General features: G+C 35.5%; 1 protein-coding gene across 1 annotated transcript; it reads right to left on the bottom strand.

Moving 5' to 3' along the window:
• Nucleotides 1-10,836: 10,836 nt before the first annotated feature.
• On the bottom strand, nucleotides 10,837-23,058 carry LOC146145204 (stAR-related lipid transfer protein 3-like). The gene is made up of 12 exons (XM_083389529.1): nucleotides 22,556-23,058; nucleotides 22,072-22,201; nucleotides 21,692-21,781; nucleotides 21,464-21,610; nucleotides 20,887-21,007; nucleotides 20,500-20,628; nucleotides 19,576-19,751; nucleotides 18,724-18,822; nucleotides 16,319-16,378; nucleotides 14,504-14,691; nucleotides 13,799-13,892; nucleotides 10,837-12,398 (listed from the first exon to the last, which is right to left on the bottom strand). The coding sequence occupies exons 1-12, from the start codon at nucleotides 22,708-22,710 to the stop codon at nucleotides 12,303-12,305; spliced, it is 1,485 nt and encodes a 494-aa protein (XP_083245655.1). The 5' UTR covers nucleotides 22,711-23,058; the 3' UTR covers nucleotides 10,837-12,302.
• Between the last annotated feature and the right edge of the window lie 207 nt (nucleotides 23,059-23,265).

Here is a 23,265-nt window from a genome sequence, read left to right on the forward strand (position 1 = left end):
CTGCCTTTACTTCTGACGTAGATACAAATATTTTTCCACGAAAAACGCTTATGGGTTTCGCCCTCAAACCAAATAAAAAAACAATTTTATTTCCCTCTATTAATAAAAAACCTACAATCAATTAAAAAAATATGTTTGCTGCCCCCGAAACCATAGATAAACGATAAACCGGAAGTAAATATTCCATTAACAAAATAATATTTTTAAGATTTTAGTTTTTTCAAACTCCTTTTAAAAAAATGCACCCCCAAACCTTGGGCCAAAACCACAAAAATCTACAACCTTCTTCCCTTATATCCTTTTTTTATCTAAATTCTAATTACGTACAGCCAACAGTTTTCTTATAAATCAACATTTTTCTATTAATTTGCCACAAAACCACCCGATTGTTGTGTTGTTCACCCATGAAAAACAAACAAGGGATTCGTACAGTGGTGGAATTCAATTTTTTGTTAGTCGGTTCTATTACAAAAGTCATATATTTTAGCCGGTTCTGTTACAAAAAGTCGTATTTTCCGGAAAATAATCAAAGTAGTTACAAGAACAGGGCACAACCCCAGGTTCCAGCGAATGTTGCGAACTGCGAACCGGCTGAATCCCATCACTGCTAACAGCTACTCTAAAACAGTGCCTGTTAACCTTTTTAGGAATGGTACACCCTTTTCACGTTTAACTTATACACCCCAGTCCACGCAATACACCGAATCTGTAGTAATCCTAATCGGAATAAGGATAAGCAGGGCTGCAAGTATAAAAAATCCGTAGTATATCTTTATACCAATACAAAATTTCATTAGCCATTTAATGCGAGCGTTGCTGTTGAAATTTTTCGGTCAGTTGTGAGAACCAAGGCATAAGCCTTGTTTCGAGTGCTCGTATCATAAGCGTGTCTTTTTTGTTTTTAATTTCAACAAGAGCAGAAAATCTTTGCTCGCAAAGATATGTCGTGGGGATGCGAACAAGGATGAAAACCGCTTTTTCACTGAGATTTCGGTATTTAGGAATGTTGAGAAGCTATACCCAAAATTCCAGCCGATCTGTTAGAAATTAGTAGAGTTCTAAGCAAGACGGTCTACGACCAATAGGGCATCCAAGGGCAGAAAAGTCTGACTTTTAGACCTTGAGGTCGTGGCAATGCACTAATCTGCCTTTAGGTAAATTCCCGGCATAAATAAATTGAAAAAATTCGCTGAAAATTAAAAAAATGTGAGATAGAATTAACAATACTTGACTCACCTGAACCCAAACGCTAACCAGAATCCTAACTCAAATAATATGTGCGTTAATTCAATAATTATTTGAACGCTGGGAAAAGGCCCATACTCGGGTGGGCATAAGATAATTTCTTGTCCAGGGCATATTAAATCAACGCACATTATTTGGGTTAGGGTACGTGCTTGTTAGCGTTGGGGTTCGGGTTGGTCAAGTATTATTAAACTTAATCTTCTTATGCAGATTTGTTAAGTCTAATTGCATTGTTTAAGACCTCGAGTCTAAAAGTCAGACTTTTTAATCCTTTGGATGCCCTAATTGCCGTAGACCTTTTTGCTTAGAACTGCACTAATTTTTAACGGATCGGGTGAAAATTAAATTTAGTTTTTAAACAGGTTTAAACTCTGCCTTATGAACCAAATATGATCGTAGTTCAATACCTTCACTCGTTAAGTAGCCCAAGTTACTCTTCCAAATGCGGCCCAAATGCTGATGCTTACATCGTTTACGTCGTTTATGTTGAATAGCCATAAAGTCACGTCCAAACAATGGGTTACTACTATAGGTCAAACTGATCGCACGATAATCTGAGATAATAGCAATATGAGGCTACCTGACAATGGTCAGTGAGAAGCGGCAAAGTAACGCAACTGCTATCAGATAACTAGTCATAGGCCTATTGTCATGCGTTATCTGGTACACCCCTGTACACCCTATCAAAGTGGTATAAGCTTAAAAAGTATGGTACACCCTGGGGTGTACGATACACCGGGTTGAAAAGCACTGCTCTAAAAAGCAACAGTCGCCTCATGACTTGCATTTATGACGCAACAGTTTTGTTGGATATTACTGTCGCTAGGCTGGGGTAGAGAGCTTCAAATATCTTAACGTCACACTTTTTATAGCGAAAAAATAGGACCCGCTCATAATTTTGAACCTATTAACCCGATTAACATGATAAACAAAAATTTTAAAGATGAAAGCCGAATATGTTAAGTTTTAAAGTATAACTTTATGAGTAGCAGAATATAGACCTTCAAAACTATATGAGGCGCAATTAACAAAATTCGTTTTTTTAAATACGAACAATGAACAATGACGTGCTTGTAATTTAGCGCTAGTCCAGTACATTGAACTTAGGAAACTACGCTGCTAATTGTCGAAACACGATTCTACCAAAATCAATCACACATACTTCACCGTCTTGGTTCAGTTTTTCGCCTGAAGTTAACGATCGTACACTGAGCAGTTTTGACGCACGTGTTTGCTTTTGGTCTGACGTAAATTGCGTGTGTCTGTTTATTTTTTAAGACGTCATTTCAATCACTGATTATGACGTCATACCCGTCACTACTTTTATGCATTAACGTCAGATGGAAAATAGGGGAATTCCCTAAGTTCTAATTTCGGGACCCCCCTTTTTGATATTCTGGATACGCCCCTGAGTTAAACCACAATGGGCAAATTCATTACAAAGGGTCGCATAAGAAAGATAAGATGCAATGTTAAGTTTTGTAAATCTTATAGAATTGCGCAGCGATCCCCTTAAAAAACGAGCTAAATCATACTATAGGGCTACAAGGTTATACAATGTTAGCTTTTAGTGTGGAATCCATAACATACCGTAGCCGATACATACCCTATTAAACGATTGGAAAAGATTTAGTCATTTACGTTTTTAACATTTTAATACGACAGATTTTCCTCTATACTTGCAGAACTGTTCTCTGTTTTAAGTTTAGTTTTTAACATTTAATTTAGGAAGTATTTGTCAGAACGAATGATAATAGTTTAACATTGATTTTGTAAAACAAATAGATAAATTTGCTATGCCAGTGTTTCTTAACCGATGGGTCGCGACCCGAAATTTGGCTGTCCCATAATCTGGTTGAGTTCGTCCCTTGATTTGCTTTGAGCCGACGGTGAGGCTACCCGAGTCCCGATTTTGACGTGTGTATGCGCATAATAGAAAATGTCAAGTTCTACCTGAAACATTGTGTTTAATAAGCTTCAAAATTATGTCTTCCATTACAACTATAAATACTGCCGTTCTTAAATCAAAAAGTCGCCACCCATGGGTTTAGATTTTAGAACCACTATTTTAAATAAAGGTTTAGCGCAATAATTCCATTTAAAATGGATCATCGGTTGTTTTTCTTGCACAACCAATTAAAATATTTTCAATTCTTGTAAGACAGATTTTATTTATTAATATTTCCGTTTAACTTTCAGACCAACCACAATGCATCCATTATAAGTATCCAGCCACGGTCTGAATGATAAAAAATTGTAAGAATAAGAAAGAAATAGCCAAATAGCAAGCAAATTTAAAACAACTCTCGCCGTAATTTTGTCAGCTTCCAGAGTAGCACCAGAAACAATTGCTGACGTGAAAAGCACACCGCGGTTGATCTTCTTTCTCATGTTTGTCGGATCAGATTTCAGTTTTGCTTGCTCCGCCATTTCCTCTTCGTAATAAAGAAGCCAATCTTCCTCTGATGGTGATTGTCTGGCAAATTCTTCGCTCGGCAATTTGTTTATGAGTTCTGTCACTTCATTCCAGTTAGCTTTGGGAATCTTCACGAATGGTTGCTTCTGTTTCGACCACAAATCCAAATAATACTTATGCTCGGGAGCCAGCTTTCCCTCCCAGTTCTTCAGCTCCTGGATAGCTCGTTATTATAACTGACGATTTTTCCAACGCTGGTCGCTTTTTGGCAACTTTGGATGTGATTTCCTCTATTCGGCCGACTTGATCTAATATACCTTCAAATAAGTCAAATAAGTTTCAGAAAAGATGATTATTATATATGTACATGATTTTAAACTAGATAACGTTATTTATAATACCTTTGTATGCAGTAATCACATCTTGAACCAACTTGCTGCTTTCTTTCATTTCTTTAAATTTAAAGCATTTATTCTGAGAAATGTTTCTGGAGTAGCTCGCATTAAACTGCAAACAAATTGAAGCAATTATAAACAAATTACTTAAAATATTTGTTGTCAAGCCGTTTCTTTTAATTACCTTATTACCGTATTACAAGAAATAAAAGTTAAAATGTTTTACCTTAACGCTCATTTTGCTGCCCACTCTAAAAACATTAGATGTCCATCGAAGAAGCAATAACACACTAAAAAGAATTTTTATTTTTGAGAAATATGCATAAACAGAAATTATATATTTCTTTTAAAATTTGTTTATTCGAAAAAATGCATAAACCAAATAATAAAATAGTTTGCTTACCTGTTCACCAATGTTCGCCCAGTTATGCAAAGGGCGACTAGCATTATCACGACGAATACCATCTTCGTTACGTTGAATGATAAATCGGCCAAGAATTCTTCCACTGATAACGGAACTGTGCCAACGAGACACTTTTTTAACTCATTAAACTTATTTTCGATTTCGGGTTCAGGTGGACCTTGTAAACCGAAAACCTTAAACGGGGCGAACGAACTGTTGCCAAGCGTAAAATAAAATCTCATTTTTTCGCTGCTATAAATTCTCTTCAACTATAACGTGTATAGCAAGAAGCATTAAAGCAATATCAAGATTTTTCAAAAAAATGTTCACTTGCCAAACTCCCATTGTTTAGTGTTTTTTGTGACGTAACACAGGAAGTTAGTAACACGTGGATATGTAGTACAAATTAAGTTTGTATTGAAATAAGATTAAGGAAAATCTACTATAAAAGTATAAATACGCTAAATAAAAAAAAAATATATGCTATTAATTTAAAAATTGTGATATAAGGGCGCTTAATTGAAAGAAACTATAGTCGTTATAGCTGATTATGAAACCTTTAGGACATGTTTCTTTTATTACAAATTGTGAAACATAAGTGCCAAATCCTATTTTGTTGCTAAAAATGTTTTTAAATAGCTTTATGTCAATGATTCTGACAGAATAACCCCGTGTAAAAACACTATAATGTCATACTATAAATAAGGTTGGTCAATGTTTAAGATATTTTTATTCGGCTTTGTGAATAATCGCCAATATTTTAAATTTTCAAATGCATTAAAGTGTACATATAACTATAACCTTATGCCCTTTCTTGCAACGCAGATGAAAGTCTATTTTTTTAATTTAAAGTTTTCTTAGATTTAAAAAATATATAGTTTGGCCGCTCTTGGTGCAACTACGTCTGGTCGTTTGGATAACTTGACTCTGGTCATTTGGTTAAACCAGGGGTGTCCAACTCAAACATGCCGGCATGCAAATTTTTATCTTATAACTTCTTCCCGTGCCAAAGTTTCGTAACCAAACCAATATTTTTTAATCATAAAAACGATTTTTTACCAAAATCAAAAACGTTTATTTAAACTTGAAACACTGTGTAGTAGAAATGCGCATTACTGCATCTAAGTGTCCGTCGGTGAGCTAACTATTGTAACTTCACACCAAGCTATGCTAATGTCCCCACCCTTCAAAACAGTACAATGTTATATTATCAGATGTAATTGTTCGACGTAAATGCCGCGATTGTTTTATATTGTGAACGAACAATGGCAATAGGCTGTGTAGCAAATTTAGTATTTTTTGACAATTGACTGAATAACAAATAGTATTTTTTTTGACAATTGGCTAAATAACAATTTTAGTGTTTTTTTAAAGGCTTGCGTACCATTTTTTATTAGGTCGCATGCCACATTTAGCACGCGTGCCCCTTGTTGGACACCCCTGTCATAGCGCCTATACGGTAGCAGCCAATTGACACCACACATCTACTAATCGCTAATAAGGAAGTGCTCGGATATGACCAAACTGTGTTACACCTTATATTTACGCCATAAAACAATTAATCATTAAAACGCCGGTTGTTCACGAGCGAACTTGTGCGGAAATATTCGACTGAAATGTAATTTACCATGCTGTACAATCCAAACTGCAATAGTTTGCCTTCTATGGCTCCCTGTGGAGTCTTACCTGATTCAGTAAGATCCTGCCTTTTTTGTCTAGGGAAACCTGGGTTTTTTGGGCAGCATAACTGAAATTTAAAATAACTAAACATTTACCTTATGGGCTACTGATACATCTATGCTACCCCACAAACAAAAGGTCAAAACCTTTACCTTCTGTCTTGTGCAGTTTTTAACTCGAGCCCTACCTCCGTGGCGACAACTGCTCCCTAGTGAAGACAGGTTGTCGAGTACTGGGCTCCGACCGTTACTGACTTGCTCAGAAATTCCCGGCTTCCTTTTTGGCCAATGGGAAGAATCGAGCCACAACCCTTACCTACTTTCTTTATTATGTGGCCCGAAAAAAAAAATTTTTTTTTGGACACATGTTTGTTTTTGTGCGAATTATTTATTTTTTTCAGTCAATATTTTTGTGGCGCACTTTTGACAAGGAAAACAACATAGTTGGAACATGAAAATTTCACAACTGTTAAATACCCTATCAAAGTTGTTTCTAATATAAAATTTTTTTGCCCAGGTTTTAAGGTGTGCTTTTAGGGGGGCAAAACTGTCATTTTTTGTTAATTTTGGTTTTAAGCAATTTTCAGAGATAAAAAATTTAAAAAAAATCTGATATATTTATGGATGATGGATACATGACACATACAATGCTAAGTAGCAAAATTTTAAACCTTGCCCCTGAACTGTTCATCCGGGGGTTCAAAATGCAAAACACTTTAGGAAATTTCAATGATATATTTACACTAGAAGTAAATGACATTTAAATCTGAAAATTTTACAAATGTTAGAGAACCATTTAAAGCTGATGTTAAAATAAACATTTTACCTCTTGATAAAAAGGGAGTATTTTAGGGGGGCAAAATTAAATTCGGCCGTTTTTGTGTTTAGAGATGTTGTTAAATAGTTTTCAAATTATAAAGACAAATTATAAGTTGCTTCACAGCAAAATTTTGACCCTCAACTCAAAATAATTAACCCATGGGGGAAAATAATTAACCAAAAATATAGAAATTAAAGTGATTTTTTTATAGAATAAAAATTACAAACAAAGTGGTGTACACTGTCTGGCAGATTTTTCATTTAAAGTTGCGGCGGTGAAATATGTTGTTTTGTAGGAGCAATAAGTTAATTTCCTAAGAGAAGCCTCTTTCTAAAAGGAAAGTCACACGCGCTTAGTTTCACCAAGACGAGACACTTAGCACAATGAATGTTGCACGCGCTGGACAAAAAAAGCACAGCAGGGAGCCAGCCGCTTCGCGGCTAGAATAAAGCAAGCGATATGAACGAATTCTGTTTTGAAGGTTTTTTGTCACTAGGTTGGAGTAAATAGCTGTAAATAACTAAATCGAATACATCACACTATTGACTTTTGTCCCCAATTAGAGGCGTATAGGGTGCAAGAAAAAATTGTCAAATATTTTTAAATTATAAAGACAAGTTATAGGTTTGCTTCACAGCAAAATTTATATTAAGAACACTGGCAATCAATCTTGTAAAAGTGCACCATGTCCAACCTATAACACGCAACTTCGGGCCACATCCGCTTTTGCCTGCTAAAGCACCGAAACTGGAAGCACAACATTGGGAGTATATGGACACTGACAAATAAGACCCGTTGAAAGAATATAGAATAACTAAGGAATAACACCCTGGTAAAATATAGTGGAACTGCGCTATACCCCTCTGGTATAATATAATAGAACCGCGCTATACCCCCTAGAAAAATATACAAAAACCGCACACCCTGTCTAGTTTTTCTTATTTTCTCTAATAAGTTCACCAATGGTGAACAAATCAAAATATGTAGGCTAAATATAGTATACATGACGCCTATGGGATCAGTGTATTTCCTTAGAACATAAAAAACATACTAAAAACAGAAGTTGGAAAAATGATTGTAAAAGTTGCCCGAAAATTGATTCAGAGATAATAAATAGCCTTTTTTAACAATACTTTGCGAAAGTTTACATTAAAAATGAGTTACAACACTTTAACAGAAATTAAATATAATCGTTCCATTCATTAATAGATTCACAGTTTTAGATTAACGCAACTTACTTTTATTCATCCCGAACCGCAACTTTATAAATCGGTTTCGAAGTAACTTTGGTCGATACAACAGGAGCTGAATGGGAACGTTTAAATTTCTCCAAACCTTAAACTGATGTGAACCAGATTCTGAAAAAATGTGTGAACCATAACCGAACCCTAACTAGATTTAGCTTTAACGGGTAGACTTCCTTTTGAAAATATCGTAATAGCTTATATTTATTTCTTTTAAATAACTTACGATACAAGAATTCTTTTTAAGTTATCGTGTTACTAACACTGGGCCAACCGAGAGTGTTTTCATAGTCTAAAAAAGACAATTTCCTTAAAAATTGTGCAAATGGAGTTTTAATTTTAAAGAATACCTCGTTAGGGTATACATAATAAGCTAAAGAAAGTAACAGCAAAAAAGACACAAAAAAGGCATATTTATTTGACAAACACACATCATAAATGAATATTTACTGTCTCCTTTGAATATTTAATAGCAAACATTGATAAAAAATTGTTTGACTTATTAAGTAAGGCTTCATGCCGAAAAGTCATTTTAAACAAATGTCAGTGTTCTAGCCCAGTGGTCTCCAACCTTTTTAATAAGCGACCCCAATTTAAATAAAATGCAATTAATAATTCACATCGCGACCCCATTTAGTTTTGAGTCACGAATAAAAAAAATCCAGATAATGCTTGAATAAAGCAGCACGAGCGAAAATTATACACAACAAAATTAATTTGAATTTAACACATGAACGAACATAAAAAAATCACTTTGTTTCAACAATAAATTGCATTCAGTGCTATGGTTGCGGCTGCATAGTATTTCCACTAGTTTTGGCATCCACTTTATATAAGCATAACCGCATTTCATGCTCTACTTCCAAGCAATATTGGCCTACGATGTTTCGTGATTAATATGCTCATTGCTCTTTGTCCCGATTCCTAAATCATGTATTTAAAAACGGGATGGGGTTTCAATAACAAAATTTAATAAAGTCGGGTAAGTTGATTGCATCGAAGTCATTACGAAAATATTTACTGAAACTTTGATTGTGTGACTTTAAACGAGTTAAAATAAAAACGGTTTGCTGCATCCGCTGTCATAATTAAGAATATAAAGCCAACTCCTTATATCTGCAAACCACGTTGCCCAAGTTAAATAACAAAAAGTTAACATTTTGACCAACCAGACCTTTATATGCACACGTTCGCTTTTAATAACCTCATTGCGCTGAAATCCAGCTTTACGAACCATTTTTGAAAAAACGTCCCTTTATATCTCATTAAAAGAATGTCGTAGTGAAACAAATTGCGAGGAAAAGTGCTATATTCGCTGCGCTAAATCAAAGCTAATTGTTGCTAAATGTCACGTTAGGTGATTTAGCAGCTGTTACGAGCTATAGCAGCAATTTTATGTAGAAGGTGCGCTCAGTCACGTTTATTAGTGTGACGTCATTGTAAAGAAAACGAAATACATAAATCGTACTAAAACGGAAATATGATGAATTTATTATGGCGACCCCAATTGGGGTCGCGACCCACAGGTTGGGGACCACTGTTCTAGCCCACCTCAACCTCTGAGTACGAAAGCTGAAGGCAAATTAATGAGTAACTTCAAGAAAGTTCGGTTGCCACTTGCACCATATACATTTTTAACCCGAATCAGCCATAGGCTACTAAAAACGAACGGACTCTTTTTTTTTTACGTAAAACCGTAATGGCGCTGTAGCAAACCTAAACAGATTACTTTGAGCTTTTTGGTTATAGATTGTCAAACTAAGAAAGGAAACGGTTAGTTTCCTCCACACATTTTTTATGTGATTTTCACACAACTGTCATATATCGCCTACATATGTTTTCAGTATAACTCGGATTTCGATGTGTGAATATTTATAGTTTTCCGTAAGTGACAACAGTGTTATAATGACTTAAGTCACTTTTTCTTAAATAACTTGACCTTAATCGGGTCTTTTGACCAAAATGACTTGACCTGACTTAAATTTTTTTTGACCAATAACTTGAAAAAACAAAACAAGTTGTTACATAGAATGATAAAAAAAAGTGGAGTTATCTTCTATTTTTGTACGTAAATAAATTTGCTTACTGTATATTGCGTGTTTGTTATTTATCATAAAACAAGTTTAACTATTTCAATGACTTGGCTTGAAGTTGACTTGATTTCATAATGACTTGATTGGGACTTGACTTTTGCAACCGATGACTTGGACTGAACCTTGATTTTTTATTTTTCAAATAAATTAACTGTGAGTTAAGTTATTCCGAACTGAAATGACTTTTTTACAACACTGATGGAACTTAATACAAGAAGTGAAAAATCAAGATTAATATCACTGAGGGAAATATATTGAGCAGTTGGAATAAAATAATGTGTGCTAGTCACAACTAAAAAGTAGTGAAAAATATATATTCGTGCTAGCAAGCCTAAATATTAATAAATAAAAACAATGATTTTTTTTTTAATGTAAGCAAAACAAATGAAAAAATGTTTTTGTCATTCGCAGCCTGTTTATTGTTCAAAGTCAGATATTTTACTAACATTCCCATTTTGTTACCGTACCTTTCAAAATTGTTACTAAGCCTACCGATACGGGGTTAACTAACTATCTAACTAACTAACTAACACAATGCAAATGTTTAGCACAATTTATTACGAAATGCAGCGACTTGACAAAATGAACAACATAAATTGATGGGGTGAACGTGGGTCGCAGTTCACCATTGGCCAAAGTGAAAATACATCATACGAAAAACAAGAGCTGCATGGGAAATTTTCCCACTTAACCTTTTCCATGCATATTCAAAAAATATATATGTATTGCAAGGAATAAGGAAATTTTCGCGAGATCAGTGGTTGATAGAGATGTCAAGTGTTAAACGCCCAGCGCCATTGTAAAATTTTCACAGAAAAAAGATCATATCTTCAAACAACCTATTTCAATTTAATATGGTGTAAGAGCAAAAATAATTGTCCTTAAACGCTGGTTTGTAATTAAAAATTAAATACTTTTTCTATATTTTTTTTCACCAGAATTAATAGAACGGTTTTCTCTTTTCGTCGTCAATTATTACTGACACAAATAAATGAATGCGCATATAAAATGGGGCAACCATGTCCAATAACAATCTGGTTTTGTGGTGACGTGACAATAGGCATATATATTTTACGTAACTATAATTTATTCAAAAGTTTCATTTAACTGCGATAGAAATCAATACATACCATATATGATTTAGTGAAGTATTATTTTAAAAATTAAAATATATTGTCGGCACAATAGGTAATCCACAACAAAATAATAATAAAAAAGGGTTAGATTTTTCGGTTTATTATTCTGTCATTAACTTATAATGCAAGACAAATCGTCTATCGTTAATAATAAATTATAACGTTAAACGAGTTAAAATGTTGAGAGTGCCGTTTTCCAGCAAGTAACACTGAATATAAGCGTGTGAGGAACTCAGGGAACATTAAGTAACTTGCGTGCGTCAAAATGATCATTGCGCTTTCGGTTACCAAAGCTTGGCAACATTTTCGATTAAAACGCATAAGTCGCCAAAGTAACTACTTCCGGCCACGTCCAGCCTATTGCAACTGACGGTACAGTTTATCCAAACGTTGTAGACTGTCTTGGGCATTAAATTGATTCCAACGAAATAACAATTTATTGACGAGCTTATATAATTAATTTACTAGGAAAACTAAGGGGTTCCTCATAAACAATTTTTAAAATAGGCGGCCAGATTGTGGTGACGTAAAGAAACAATTAAAAACTGAGTTATTTTAAAAACAGGCATTGACTGAAAACAAGGCTTTAGTAAATTAAAAAAATAGCCTAATTCTGTCTCGTTGGCAATATTTTGATGAAGCTTTGGTCACTCAAACAATAGAAACCGCATTTTTCATAATAGGTGAACGAGTTACCTATAACCATGATAAACTCAGTTAAGAACTTAAGATCATCGGGGAATAACACCGCTAAACGACTGCTTTAACGATGTAGTAGGAAATTACTGCAGAATTCGGCGGCGTGTCACCGATTTCGCTTTCAATAGCGGTAAAAAGTAAAAAAGAGAACCTATACGACTGCTTGGGCAAATTAGGTATAGATGGACAAGCGTCGGCGAAGAGCGGCCACGAAGTCGATTACGGTTGAGGTCAGGTTGCTGTTGACCAATCGCCGCGAAAGGTTGCCCTGTAATAAAAATTAAACTCATGATTAGTTATAAACCAGATTCAATTATCACCTGCGAAACATCTTTGATTAAGTGTAAGTTTAAATTAAGTTATGTCGAGAGAATGCCAAAGAGTGCGTCTTTTGTGTCTTGTCGAAAAAGCAGGCTTAGATTTTGTAAGTCGACATTAGATCAATAGTTCATGTCAGTTTACATTATGCCTACTTTTAATCGAGTTGTGAGATGTACAATGTACAATGTACACTGTCACTTCAGGCTTACTTTCCTTGGTTAAAAATGGAACGCAAACATTGCACTGACTGGACTTTTTTGAAACTTGCAGTAGACGCGTGTTTGTTGAAACGCTTTGTTTCCAAGAAACCAATCTTATACTACACTTAAACAATATTGTGTACCAACAATAATTATGCTATTTAATCGTTTTGGTTTAGTGCAGTGGTCGGCAAACTTTTTTTGTCGTGGCCCAAAGCACTCTTTTCAGAGCTATTGAAGGCCCACTACGAAAACAGTGGCGGATTTAGGATATTTGTTTTTTAAGGTGAAGTATTAAACGGCTTAATGGCCAAAAACTGCCATGGCATAATGTAAAACATACTATAAAACTAAAATTTGGGAACTAAAGTAAAAAAATAAAGTTAAAGTTGGGAAAAAATATAGTTCGACAGGCTCTCAGGACCACATTTGGTACGTGGGTCTGAACCACGCTGAGACCATATACAAATTCTTAGTCAAACAAACTTTTACAATATAGTGCAGTGGTTCTCAAACTTTTTTGAGCGCGACCCAAATCTGAGCTTTATGAGCATTTCACGACCCAAGTCTCAAACATCTGCATGAAATAGAAAAAGACATAGACAACCAGATGTAGCCTAGTACACAGTTCTAGGAAACAATGTTTGATTTATTTTAGTGTGATTGGTGAAACTGACTTTTTTCCTTTATAATATCAGCGTGGCTTGTTTGGTGACTAAAAGCTTACACCAGTTCTAGCAGCTACTGTACCTGGCTGCCACAAAAACGCTCATAAAACCACTTATGATGCAATAATCCAGGTTACAGATTTGAAGCCACGTGAAAAATTTATGATGCAATAATTCAGTTATGATTGAATTGAAACTATTTTAAAAATGAAACGAAAAAAGTTTGTTGTCGCCGGATAGAATCACCATGGCATAGAGCGACCCATTTTTTTTTACCCTGCGCGACCCATATTTTGAGAACCACTGATATAGTGCAATGAATGTACGGCTATTACGGGGCCTACAACTACATGATAACACTAAGTTGTGCACAAGTAACTCCCGGCCCACTAAAAATGGCCCGGCCCACAGTTTGCCGACCACTGGTTTAGTGTATCTCGGATAATTTTGACATAATATTTTTGCACAAAGTAACTTACCTTCAAATCGGTATTGAGGATCCAGGTAAACCTGCTGAACTGGGCTCCGCTCTCGCTGGGCCCAATCACGAAACCGGTCGGACCGTTTACACCTCTGCGAAATTTAAATTGCACACTTTCAACAACCAATAGACAGTAACAAATAGGCTGGTATTCAGAAGAAGACTTGGCCTTAAATATGTATTTTTTACATTTCTGTGATATCCGAATTTCTGTCTGGCACGCCGGTCCAAGAGCTTTATTGCCGGACAGCATAATAAGAAAAAATGTTTTTTGTTGTATTAATTTGGAATTATTTGTTAGTGTTATTTTAGACCATCGGTTCTCCGCCCTAGGGAGGGGGTCACGGAGAAATCTTCAGGGGTCCATGAGCATATATTACCAGTTACTATCCAGACAAACACATAGTTGTGGTTTTCATTATGAATTCATAGGCCTCCCTTGTGACTTTTCGTGACGCATTTTTACAAAACATGAGAAAAGGGGGGCACAAAGTGTTGAGAGCCAATGCAAAGGGTAGGGGCACCAACCACGAATGGATTGTACTTTTTATCTCTTAGACTCGCAGAACACCGATTAACGTATTACCCTATTAAAAAATACTTGCACTTGCGCTTGCGCTAGATATTTGGTAGTGTAAACTGGTCACGGGTATGCGTAAACATCTTACCAAGTAAACTTGGGCAAAGCGGGTGAGCCACACACCTGACAAAGTTGGTTTTCGGCACCAAGTCATCGCAGATCTCGGTGCTGACGCCGGCGCTCACATAAAGGCCGTTCCGCTCCTCGACGCGACGCACGGTGACGAATTCACGGCTGGCGATCAGACCCATTGCGGCCGGGCTGGAAACCTCGAGAGACACGAAGGTCTGCTCGCCGACACGACGGAGGACCTGCAACCAGCGAAAGGTACACGGTCAGGGCCGGATTAAGGGCACTTTAGGCCTAAGGCTGTTTACTAGAGAAGGGCCCAATTTGTCAGAAAAAAATGAAACGATTTTTTTTTATCAATTCACACACAAGGCACATATCGACTCTGCCAAGTCATTAGTTTTTAGGCAAAATCTGCACTGTACTGGATTTGCACCACTATCAGCCATACAAAAAGTTAACCTTAAAAAAATTGAGGGTCGAATTTTCCAAGGGCCTAAGGCTATAGCCCTAGTAGCCTAATGGTTAATCCGGCACTGTCCATGGTAGATAGGGTGAGAATATAAAATTTGTGTTCGCTGCCCGCACGTAAATAAGTTGTTCGCACGTTGCGCTGCACCGCAGATTATTTTCCAAAAGTACGAACAACAGCTTACTTTTTAGGGATGAAACATACATGTGTAAACTGCTTGCTATTCCTTTTCAATTAAGTAAAAAGAGAACTTTGACATGCCGCACGCGATATGCAATGCGCGGCAAAATGTGAACTGGCAGACGACATGCATTAGGAGGGGTTCGGTCTATCAAATGTTCGAATTTTGTTTGTTAGCCGATCAAGTGCGGAACTATAGTGGCAAGCTGGGTGACTTGACGGCTAAGATATACCATTTTTAATCATTACCCAATGCGTTGGGTTGTGTGCGAATTGCCACCTTTGGCCATTCTTTGTTTGCCACGTGTTATGGACGACATGAGTATGTAGGGCAAGCCTCCTGCTTTTAATATTCTCCTTATCCAATTTTTGGCGAAATTTCTCCAAATACGCCCCTAGTTTTATTACCTAATAATAAATAATACCTTAGTGATAAATAAAGTCATTAACCAAGTTATATCATCGTTACTGTTGTTCTTAATTTATAAAATAAGAGAAAGGTTATTTGTATATTGTGTTTAACCAGTTAACCTAAACTTTATATTGAATTTGTATTTAAATGTTGAGGTACAACAACAAAATGATTGCTAAATGAAGTTAATGTGTTTGTTAATTGGAATAAATTATTTGACTTAAAAATGACATTTAATATCAAACGCGGCAAATGCCACAGTTTAGAATAGGACAACAGTTGGACTTAAAAAACAATAATTTTCTAGCTTTCATTTTTCCTAAATTGAATTCGATTTAGAATTGCCAAATTAAAAACAAGAAATAAAAAGCCTGAGCTTACCTTTCATCAAGTAATTTAGATTAAAAGTCTATCGGTGCACTGCAGTTGAATCACATTTTTAATGAAATTGCCAAAGATTAAAAAACGTAAAGGGTTTTCGCTAAAAGTTGGCTATGCTTTAAAATTAAATCGACTTAGTTGTGTAACGAATATCGGCGTTACAAAAATTATGTGTTGTAAGATAATATGACCAATGGCTGTAATATTCAAGAAAGTATGATGTATGTACGAAATTTAAGTTTTAATGTTATACATATATCATATTTTCATGTGTAGAAAATACTGTCAATTCATATAGGTGATTTGTTATTTTTGAATTCCGGAACTAATATACTTGACGGTTGCTAGACATAATTTACTTTACCTAATAGAGGTCAAACTAGACAGAATTTAGATTTCTGCAGTTTCCTCTTTATAGATTTACCTTTATGCTTGAGACAGTTTTATTCCAGACAGGCATTTCTTCAGTCTTCAAGACAATTTCCTGCGAAAGCCAAAAGTATGGTTAAGAAATCATTTATTTTGCCTCAATTTTATCGCGTCGATAGCTACATATTATAAAATCGCGTTCCAGGATACAGCTTGTACATCGGTACTATATTACCGTGGTGAATCTAGATTCCACATTATACCATAGTCCACCAAAAATGTCTAGAAAAATCGATCGTTGGGTACCCTAAATACGCAGATTAGTCTTTACATTAATCATTGTCTTGCGGTTATATGGCCACCGCACTCCATTTCCTCACTGATTACATGCAGTTGGTCTATACATTACATGAGATATTGCAACAGTTTATCAGGAAAATGAAGCTAAACGGATCCCATTAAAATTTAACTGATTTTAAAATTTTATCATTTAATTGAAACCCATTCCAGGTTTCTACGAATCAAAAGCGACGTCATGCATTGAATCCACTAATTACCAAATTAATGTTTTGCGCTGGCGTACTTTGGCTTCAACATGTGACCCATCCTAAGAACATAGAACATACGCTAAATCGCAAATGATATGTCATATATAGCAATTTTAGTGAACGACGTCATCAATTCGTTTTATTATTTTGGTCCAATGGACTTTATTGTTACACTGACTAGACTAGATTCAATCTCGACAGTTGCTGATAACGAATAGATGGCGTTTGGGTGACTTTCAGGGAATTCTTTGCATTTTTTCGCGATGAAACAACAAAACAACTATGCCGCAATTAATTTAAGATTTAAGCTTTTTTTCACCTAGTTTCACTGGCCTATACAGCGAAACTTCCACCTATTGAAAATGGCTACAGGGATGGAAGAAGGTTCTGTTTGCGATTCTGATGTATTTTAATTTCCATCGCATAATTTTAAAATACCTAATGGTGATATTGGTAAGATAAGTCGCACTTTCCATGGACAGTTATACAAAAGGTTTCAACCGAACTCCGCATGGACAAAGAGTTGGAATAACTCACCTCTGAACGCGTATCTAACCGTTTATTAAATGGTTTGACACTGACAATATAAATAAGAAGTGATCTGTGCTATCATGTACGCCAGAATAAACAACCTGATGATCTTATTCGACATATTCATTGACATACAGAACTTTTAACCTAAGTGCAAATCAACATCATGAACAAATGAACAAGCGATTAACAACCGAGGCACCATTTATATTCAGTGATTTATCCGCAATCATGATATTGTTTAAGAAACCTTGCGTATTTACCAGACAACGTAAGTTGGAAGAAGTTAAAATTACGAGACTTCGTTTAGCCGCAAGCTCGCACACAGCTTATTTATCACAAAGAACCAGTTTGCACGACCATGTAAAAAGCATTTTTCATCGTTTTTCAACTATCTTTCAGTTCCAACTTAGACTTCCATAAAAACACAAAAAGACAACCAAAATCGAAGGGGCGTATTTTATACAGTTTCAAAGAATATGGAAAAGTTAAACCGTTTTGAAAAGACAATGGTTGCTGATCAAAAAAATACCGAGTGACAACCACACCATTAATAAATAGTAATCCGAAAGCTGAAAAGCTATTTCGACAAACCAAGTACAACAACTTAAAGCTTGGGCAAAACAAAAACGATAAAAATATCGTTAGGTAAAAAGTGACATATATGTTAAACACAATATTGGGTTAATAAAGCTCTTATACATAATTTTACACTATATGGACTGAAAACCCCATCCAGAAATATTAATTCACCTGAAACCAAAGATAGATCTCAAACACGGAGAAAACTGTTTTTTGAGCACTGAATAAATACAAGGTTAAGAAGAGGATACAGGTATAGGCATATTGATTATGACGTCAGTTGAGCCGTGAAACTGTCCGGAAACGGTTTCGCCTAAATGCAGGGGAAGCAACAGAGCAACGACCCGGATGCGATTTGATGATTATGTCGCTCTCGTTACACGTCTTCGTCTCGTCAAATTGTTTACGATTTCGAGGGGGCTTACATAAACGCAAGAGGGGGGACAGTCGATCGTCTCCAGTTAAAATTTGTTTCTTTGGCGCCGCGAGGAGAGTTGTTCGTATTTGCGGATTAACATAAAAGGACAGCTTGCACTAACCTATTTGCAACTGGAATCAGCCTATTTAAAGTTTATACAGGATTACTGAAATCGATAAATCGAGAGAAAGACGGTTGCTTAACCATAACGTTTGAGGATCTAATTTTTATTTGTTTGCTTATCAATACAACAAACTCGCCGCTACATATGTCATGCGCATAACCCCAAACAACTTGACGGTGGATTTGGTATGTTTTTGTACTCTTTCCACTTATACTTTTTCAAAACCAACATGCTGTTTTCTTATATCCCGTGCTCACCTGAAAAACGAGGGCAGGAGCAACTTCGATTTCCGCTTCGATTTTGAAAGATTTCCCGTGCTCCTGGGTTTCCATGCTGAAAACTACATCTCCGCTTGGCTGTCAAACGATTGTTTAATTTAATTACAAAACATTCAGTTGTATTGCAAAAAAATATTTAATTGTTTAATTTAGTTGTTTTGCAAAACACTAACAAGCGAAAGGCCAGAATATAATCTTTGAAAGACACAAAAAGCGGACTAAAATATTTGCATATTTGAAACCCCGCCTCGGTTTCCCTGGTTGAATAGGACTTTGTGTAAAGTGAGCAGCCTCCGTTTTCTCAGCGCTGCGTGATCTCTTTGTGTACGATTTTGTTTTGTATTGCGTAGTATTGTGTCGGATTCGTCCGGTGGGTGGATATCGAGCGGATTGGTCGCATTTTAAGGACAGTTTGCAATCTCGTGGTTAAATAAATCTGTAGCCTAATGCGAGCACTTGGTGCGTATGTGTGTTTGCCTTATACTAATGGGCGTACTGTCCAATAAACGTCTTACTGGAGTACGCAAAGTCAATTCTTATCTTTAGTATGTACTTTTGGAATCGTGTCTCAAACTAGTCTGCAACAATGTTATGGGTATGAATAACTTGATGTTAATGTTGTGTTTGCATGCAAAACCACCATAAGACGAATTTGTAACCGACAAGATATTAGAATAAAACTACTGAAGAATTCATAAAAACACTTTATAAATTCTGCAGTACCCTAATAAATATGTATGTTCACCACTTGTGCAAGTTTGATTTACTGTATCTCACTTTGAAATATTATACATAAAAACACAGGACAACTATTTGTACTCAAAAACCCACCAGTGATTTTTCAACTTTCCATGCATCCCTGTTAGTATAGGCCATCCAGAGTTTATCTATGCCTTGCTTTCCCTCCTCAATTATTTTGCTGTCATGTTGAGTAAGGGCAAGCGACCTGTTGTAACCATGCATGGAGTAGTACATAGACTCAGCCACTGTCCTTCCCGCTTCAGATTCTAAACAACGCCAACACAAAACTTTAAAATATATATTATAGTTATATGTCGGCTATTCTGCCTTAGGCACCAGTACTATTCAGTTTATAGGTCTGCTTAAATAAATAACTTTATGAAACCATATCTACTTTGGTAATAAAATCATTTTAACAAAGACTGATGGCTTATTACCCCTTCAAACAAAACAAATGCCTGAATTATATCTTTAAACAAGTGTAAATTTCCTATATTTAGATCAACGGTTCTCAAACTTTTTTCCTCAGGACGTGTGCAAAAGTTTGTTGACTTTGGGACACAACCAGCGTTAGGAGTTTGAATCATTTTTTGATTAACTTATTTGTTCATAACAAACGCACAAAATGTAACTGCATATAAAAAAACAGCCCCCCAAAACAGGTAACATATTAGGCGTTTATTGAATTGTGAAGGTAACAATCCTAATTTAACCTCTATGTTCTAAGGTTATAGGCATCATGCTGTCACTTGCCTATACCACGCTGCAAATAGCAAGCTAGGGCTTGGGTGGGTAAACATTTTTGACAGTGGGCCACAGTTATTTATCATATTTTTTGACAGTGATTTAAATGCAATTACGTTTCGATATGGAATTACTTTGAATTAATAAACAAAAATTAGACTTTCCAAAATAAATCAATTTCCCTGGTAATTGCAGTAACTATCACTATTTTATGAACTTTAAAAAACAAAATTATGGATCACATATTGGATGCTTAATTAATAAACAAACCTGGTTGCGAGAAGAAGGTGTAGTGCTCAGACATGGCACTGGAAGGAAATTTACGATTAAAGAAACCATTTCTTTGCTCTTCGGGCATGGTTGACTGGTATGACTGCTGAAGAAATGCTTGGACAGTTTCTGCACATCAATAAAAATAGAAAGTTAAGTTAAAAACATTTATTGACCAATTCACGATGAAATTAAAACTGCTACAATTTTTACTGTACACAAAGATCAGTGAGCAAACTTAGAATATATTGTTTCACAGCAACTTCTTTAAAATTCTAGTTTATGTTTATAATATAATATGCCTAATTGCAGATACTCGCACTAAACTATAAAAGATCAACACACCAGCTACTATCCATTTATTTAAAAAAAATAACAGAAACTTACTTTGGGCAATCTTGGCTTCTTCGGGAAGAACTTTAGAGTCGATGAACCAGACTTCAATCCAGGTGAAAATGAAGTCGGTAAGCAACAGAACAATGGTCATTGGCACATTGCAATAATGTTTCTGAGCAAACAACAGCAAGTGGTTACAATTATGAATGTGCCTTCTCTTACCATCACACCACCATCATTTAATGCAATAGTGTTATATATAAGACTAATCATCATGCAAATCAGCTGCACCATAATTATGATGTCAGAAACAGGATGTGTTGTCAGCTGAGCATAAACAAGAAAAAGTCAGAGATATTGCTTAAATAAGTCTTCACGAAGCACAATATGATAAAAACTTTGTTGTCCAATTAAAAAATGTTATTGGTTGTTTAATATGCAAATTCGAAAAACGGCGTCCTGGTTTACCTTCTAAGAAAAAATATTAACCAGACTGCTGATATTTTCTATATATGGCTTGATATAGCATGTTTGTTTGGTCTTATACCAATATAAGACATTGATCATACCCATACAATGCCAATTTATAAATGAAATTAATTATTTCCTAGGCAACAAGTAAACTTACAGCATCTGGCGTTGCAAAAGTCGCAAAAATCTTTAAAATAAGCAAAACATCGCAAATTACAGTACTAATAGCAACAGGCCACCAGTGACGTAGACGACAAGCTCCAAAAGTTAACTCAAGAAATGCAAATCGGAGAGCTGCAAGAATCTAAATAAAAGTAGACCCATGTGTTTTAATTTTTTGTTACTTAATAAAAAACATGCTTTAAAAAATTAGAAAGGGCCTTACCACAACATCAAACAATGTGGTTTGAATGTCGAATTCAACAACTTGTTTGTATAGAATGCGGTAAAATAACATATTGCTACTGGTACTGACCTGAAAAACATTAAACATTAATTGGGACAGTTCACAGATCTATGCTAAAAGACAGGTTAACATAAATCAAAATATATGTACTACAGAAATATAAAATTTTTTATTTCTGATTTCTTGAAGAAATTGTTTTTAGGTATTTCTAATTTGAATATAAACATTTTATAAACAAATACATTTATCTTTACAAGTAATTTTACCTTTGGTTCAGTGTAAAGCAAGTAATTCTATTTTATAACATTACCACAAATAACTGTTCAGTTCATGTTAGACATGCAAACTGTTTTATTTACCCCACATAAAATAATCCACAACAGTGTTGTGACAATTACATCAAAAGCTACAAACAAACAGAAGGTCCTTCTTGGGTCGGACATTTTTTTGTCTGAAGCAAGTGTGGCAAGAGATGAAGAAGCCTCGCTTCTGTAAAAACAAAAAGCTTTCAGAGTTTTAAAAGAAACTAAAAAAACCTTTAATACATTTTACAAAACAGTTAAGGGTTGAACAACAAAAATTTGGGCGCTGATCTAGCATGCTACCACAACAAATAATGTTTGGGCTGGGGTTGCAGTTAGCATTTGGGTTTGGTTGAGTCAAGCAATATTACTAAATAATAAAACTTGACCCACACACACCCAAATATTGGTCGTTACTTTATAATTGTTTCGGTGCTGTTGTAGGATTCTAGACCAGCGCCAAAAAATGAAAAGGGTTGGTAATTTAAATAAAAGTATTAACTTTACGTTTAAAAACAGAAAAATTGATCTGTCAACTCACCCATGAGTCTGAGTTTGCCATTGGCCAGGTGATATAAAAGACACAAGATGATCCGGGTTAGATGGAGGTGTAATTTGGTCACCACTTCCAGAAATGTTTTGTCGCCCCATGAGAGGGGTCCTTTCGTCATAAGCGTCGTCATCATGCATGCTCATGTTTATTAATTAGGATTACCCTAACACAGGCCAGTGCATTATACACAGGGTATTTTAACAAAACACTCAGCTGTTGTGTGACAAGTTATATAACCAGAAAGGTTTTAAACACACAAATCAAAACAGTATAGTTTGCTTTTTTAATTCTGTGTGTTCAAATTGTAAACACTTTTTTTTGTGCACGAAACATTTAATTATTAACTTTTTATTTCAAAGCCCTATTCTCCTTAGCCCTATAAATAGCACGTTTGCCATTCATGTGTGCACAACCATTCTCGTGACTGGATTTGTACTTTACAACACATGTACAGAAGAAGACGGGGCGCTGGTCTAGAATCCTACCGCAGTTCTAAAATCAACGCACAAAATTTGAGTTAGGGTGCGGGTTAGCGTTCGGGTGTGGGTGGGTCAAGTATTATTATATTCTTTGTTTAATAATAATACTTGACCCACCTTAACCCAAACGCTAACCCGCACCCTAACCCAAATGGTGTTTCGTTGTGGTAGGATTCTAGACCAGCGCCGAAGACGGCTTTGTAATATACGTTATCAATT

The sequence above is a fragment of the Ascidiella aspersa genome, chromosome 5 (assembly GCF_963924565.1).
Source record: "Ascidiella aspersa chromosome 5, kaAscAspe10.2, whole genome shotgun sequence".
NCBI classification, from domain to species: Eukaryota; Metazoa; Chordata; class Ascidiacea; order Phlebobranchia; family Ascidiidae; genus Ascidiella; species Ascidiella aspersa.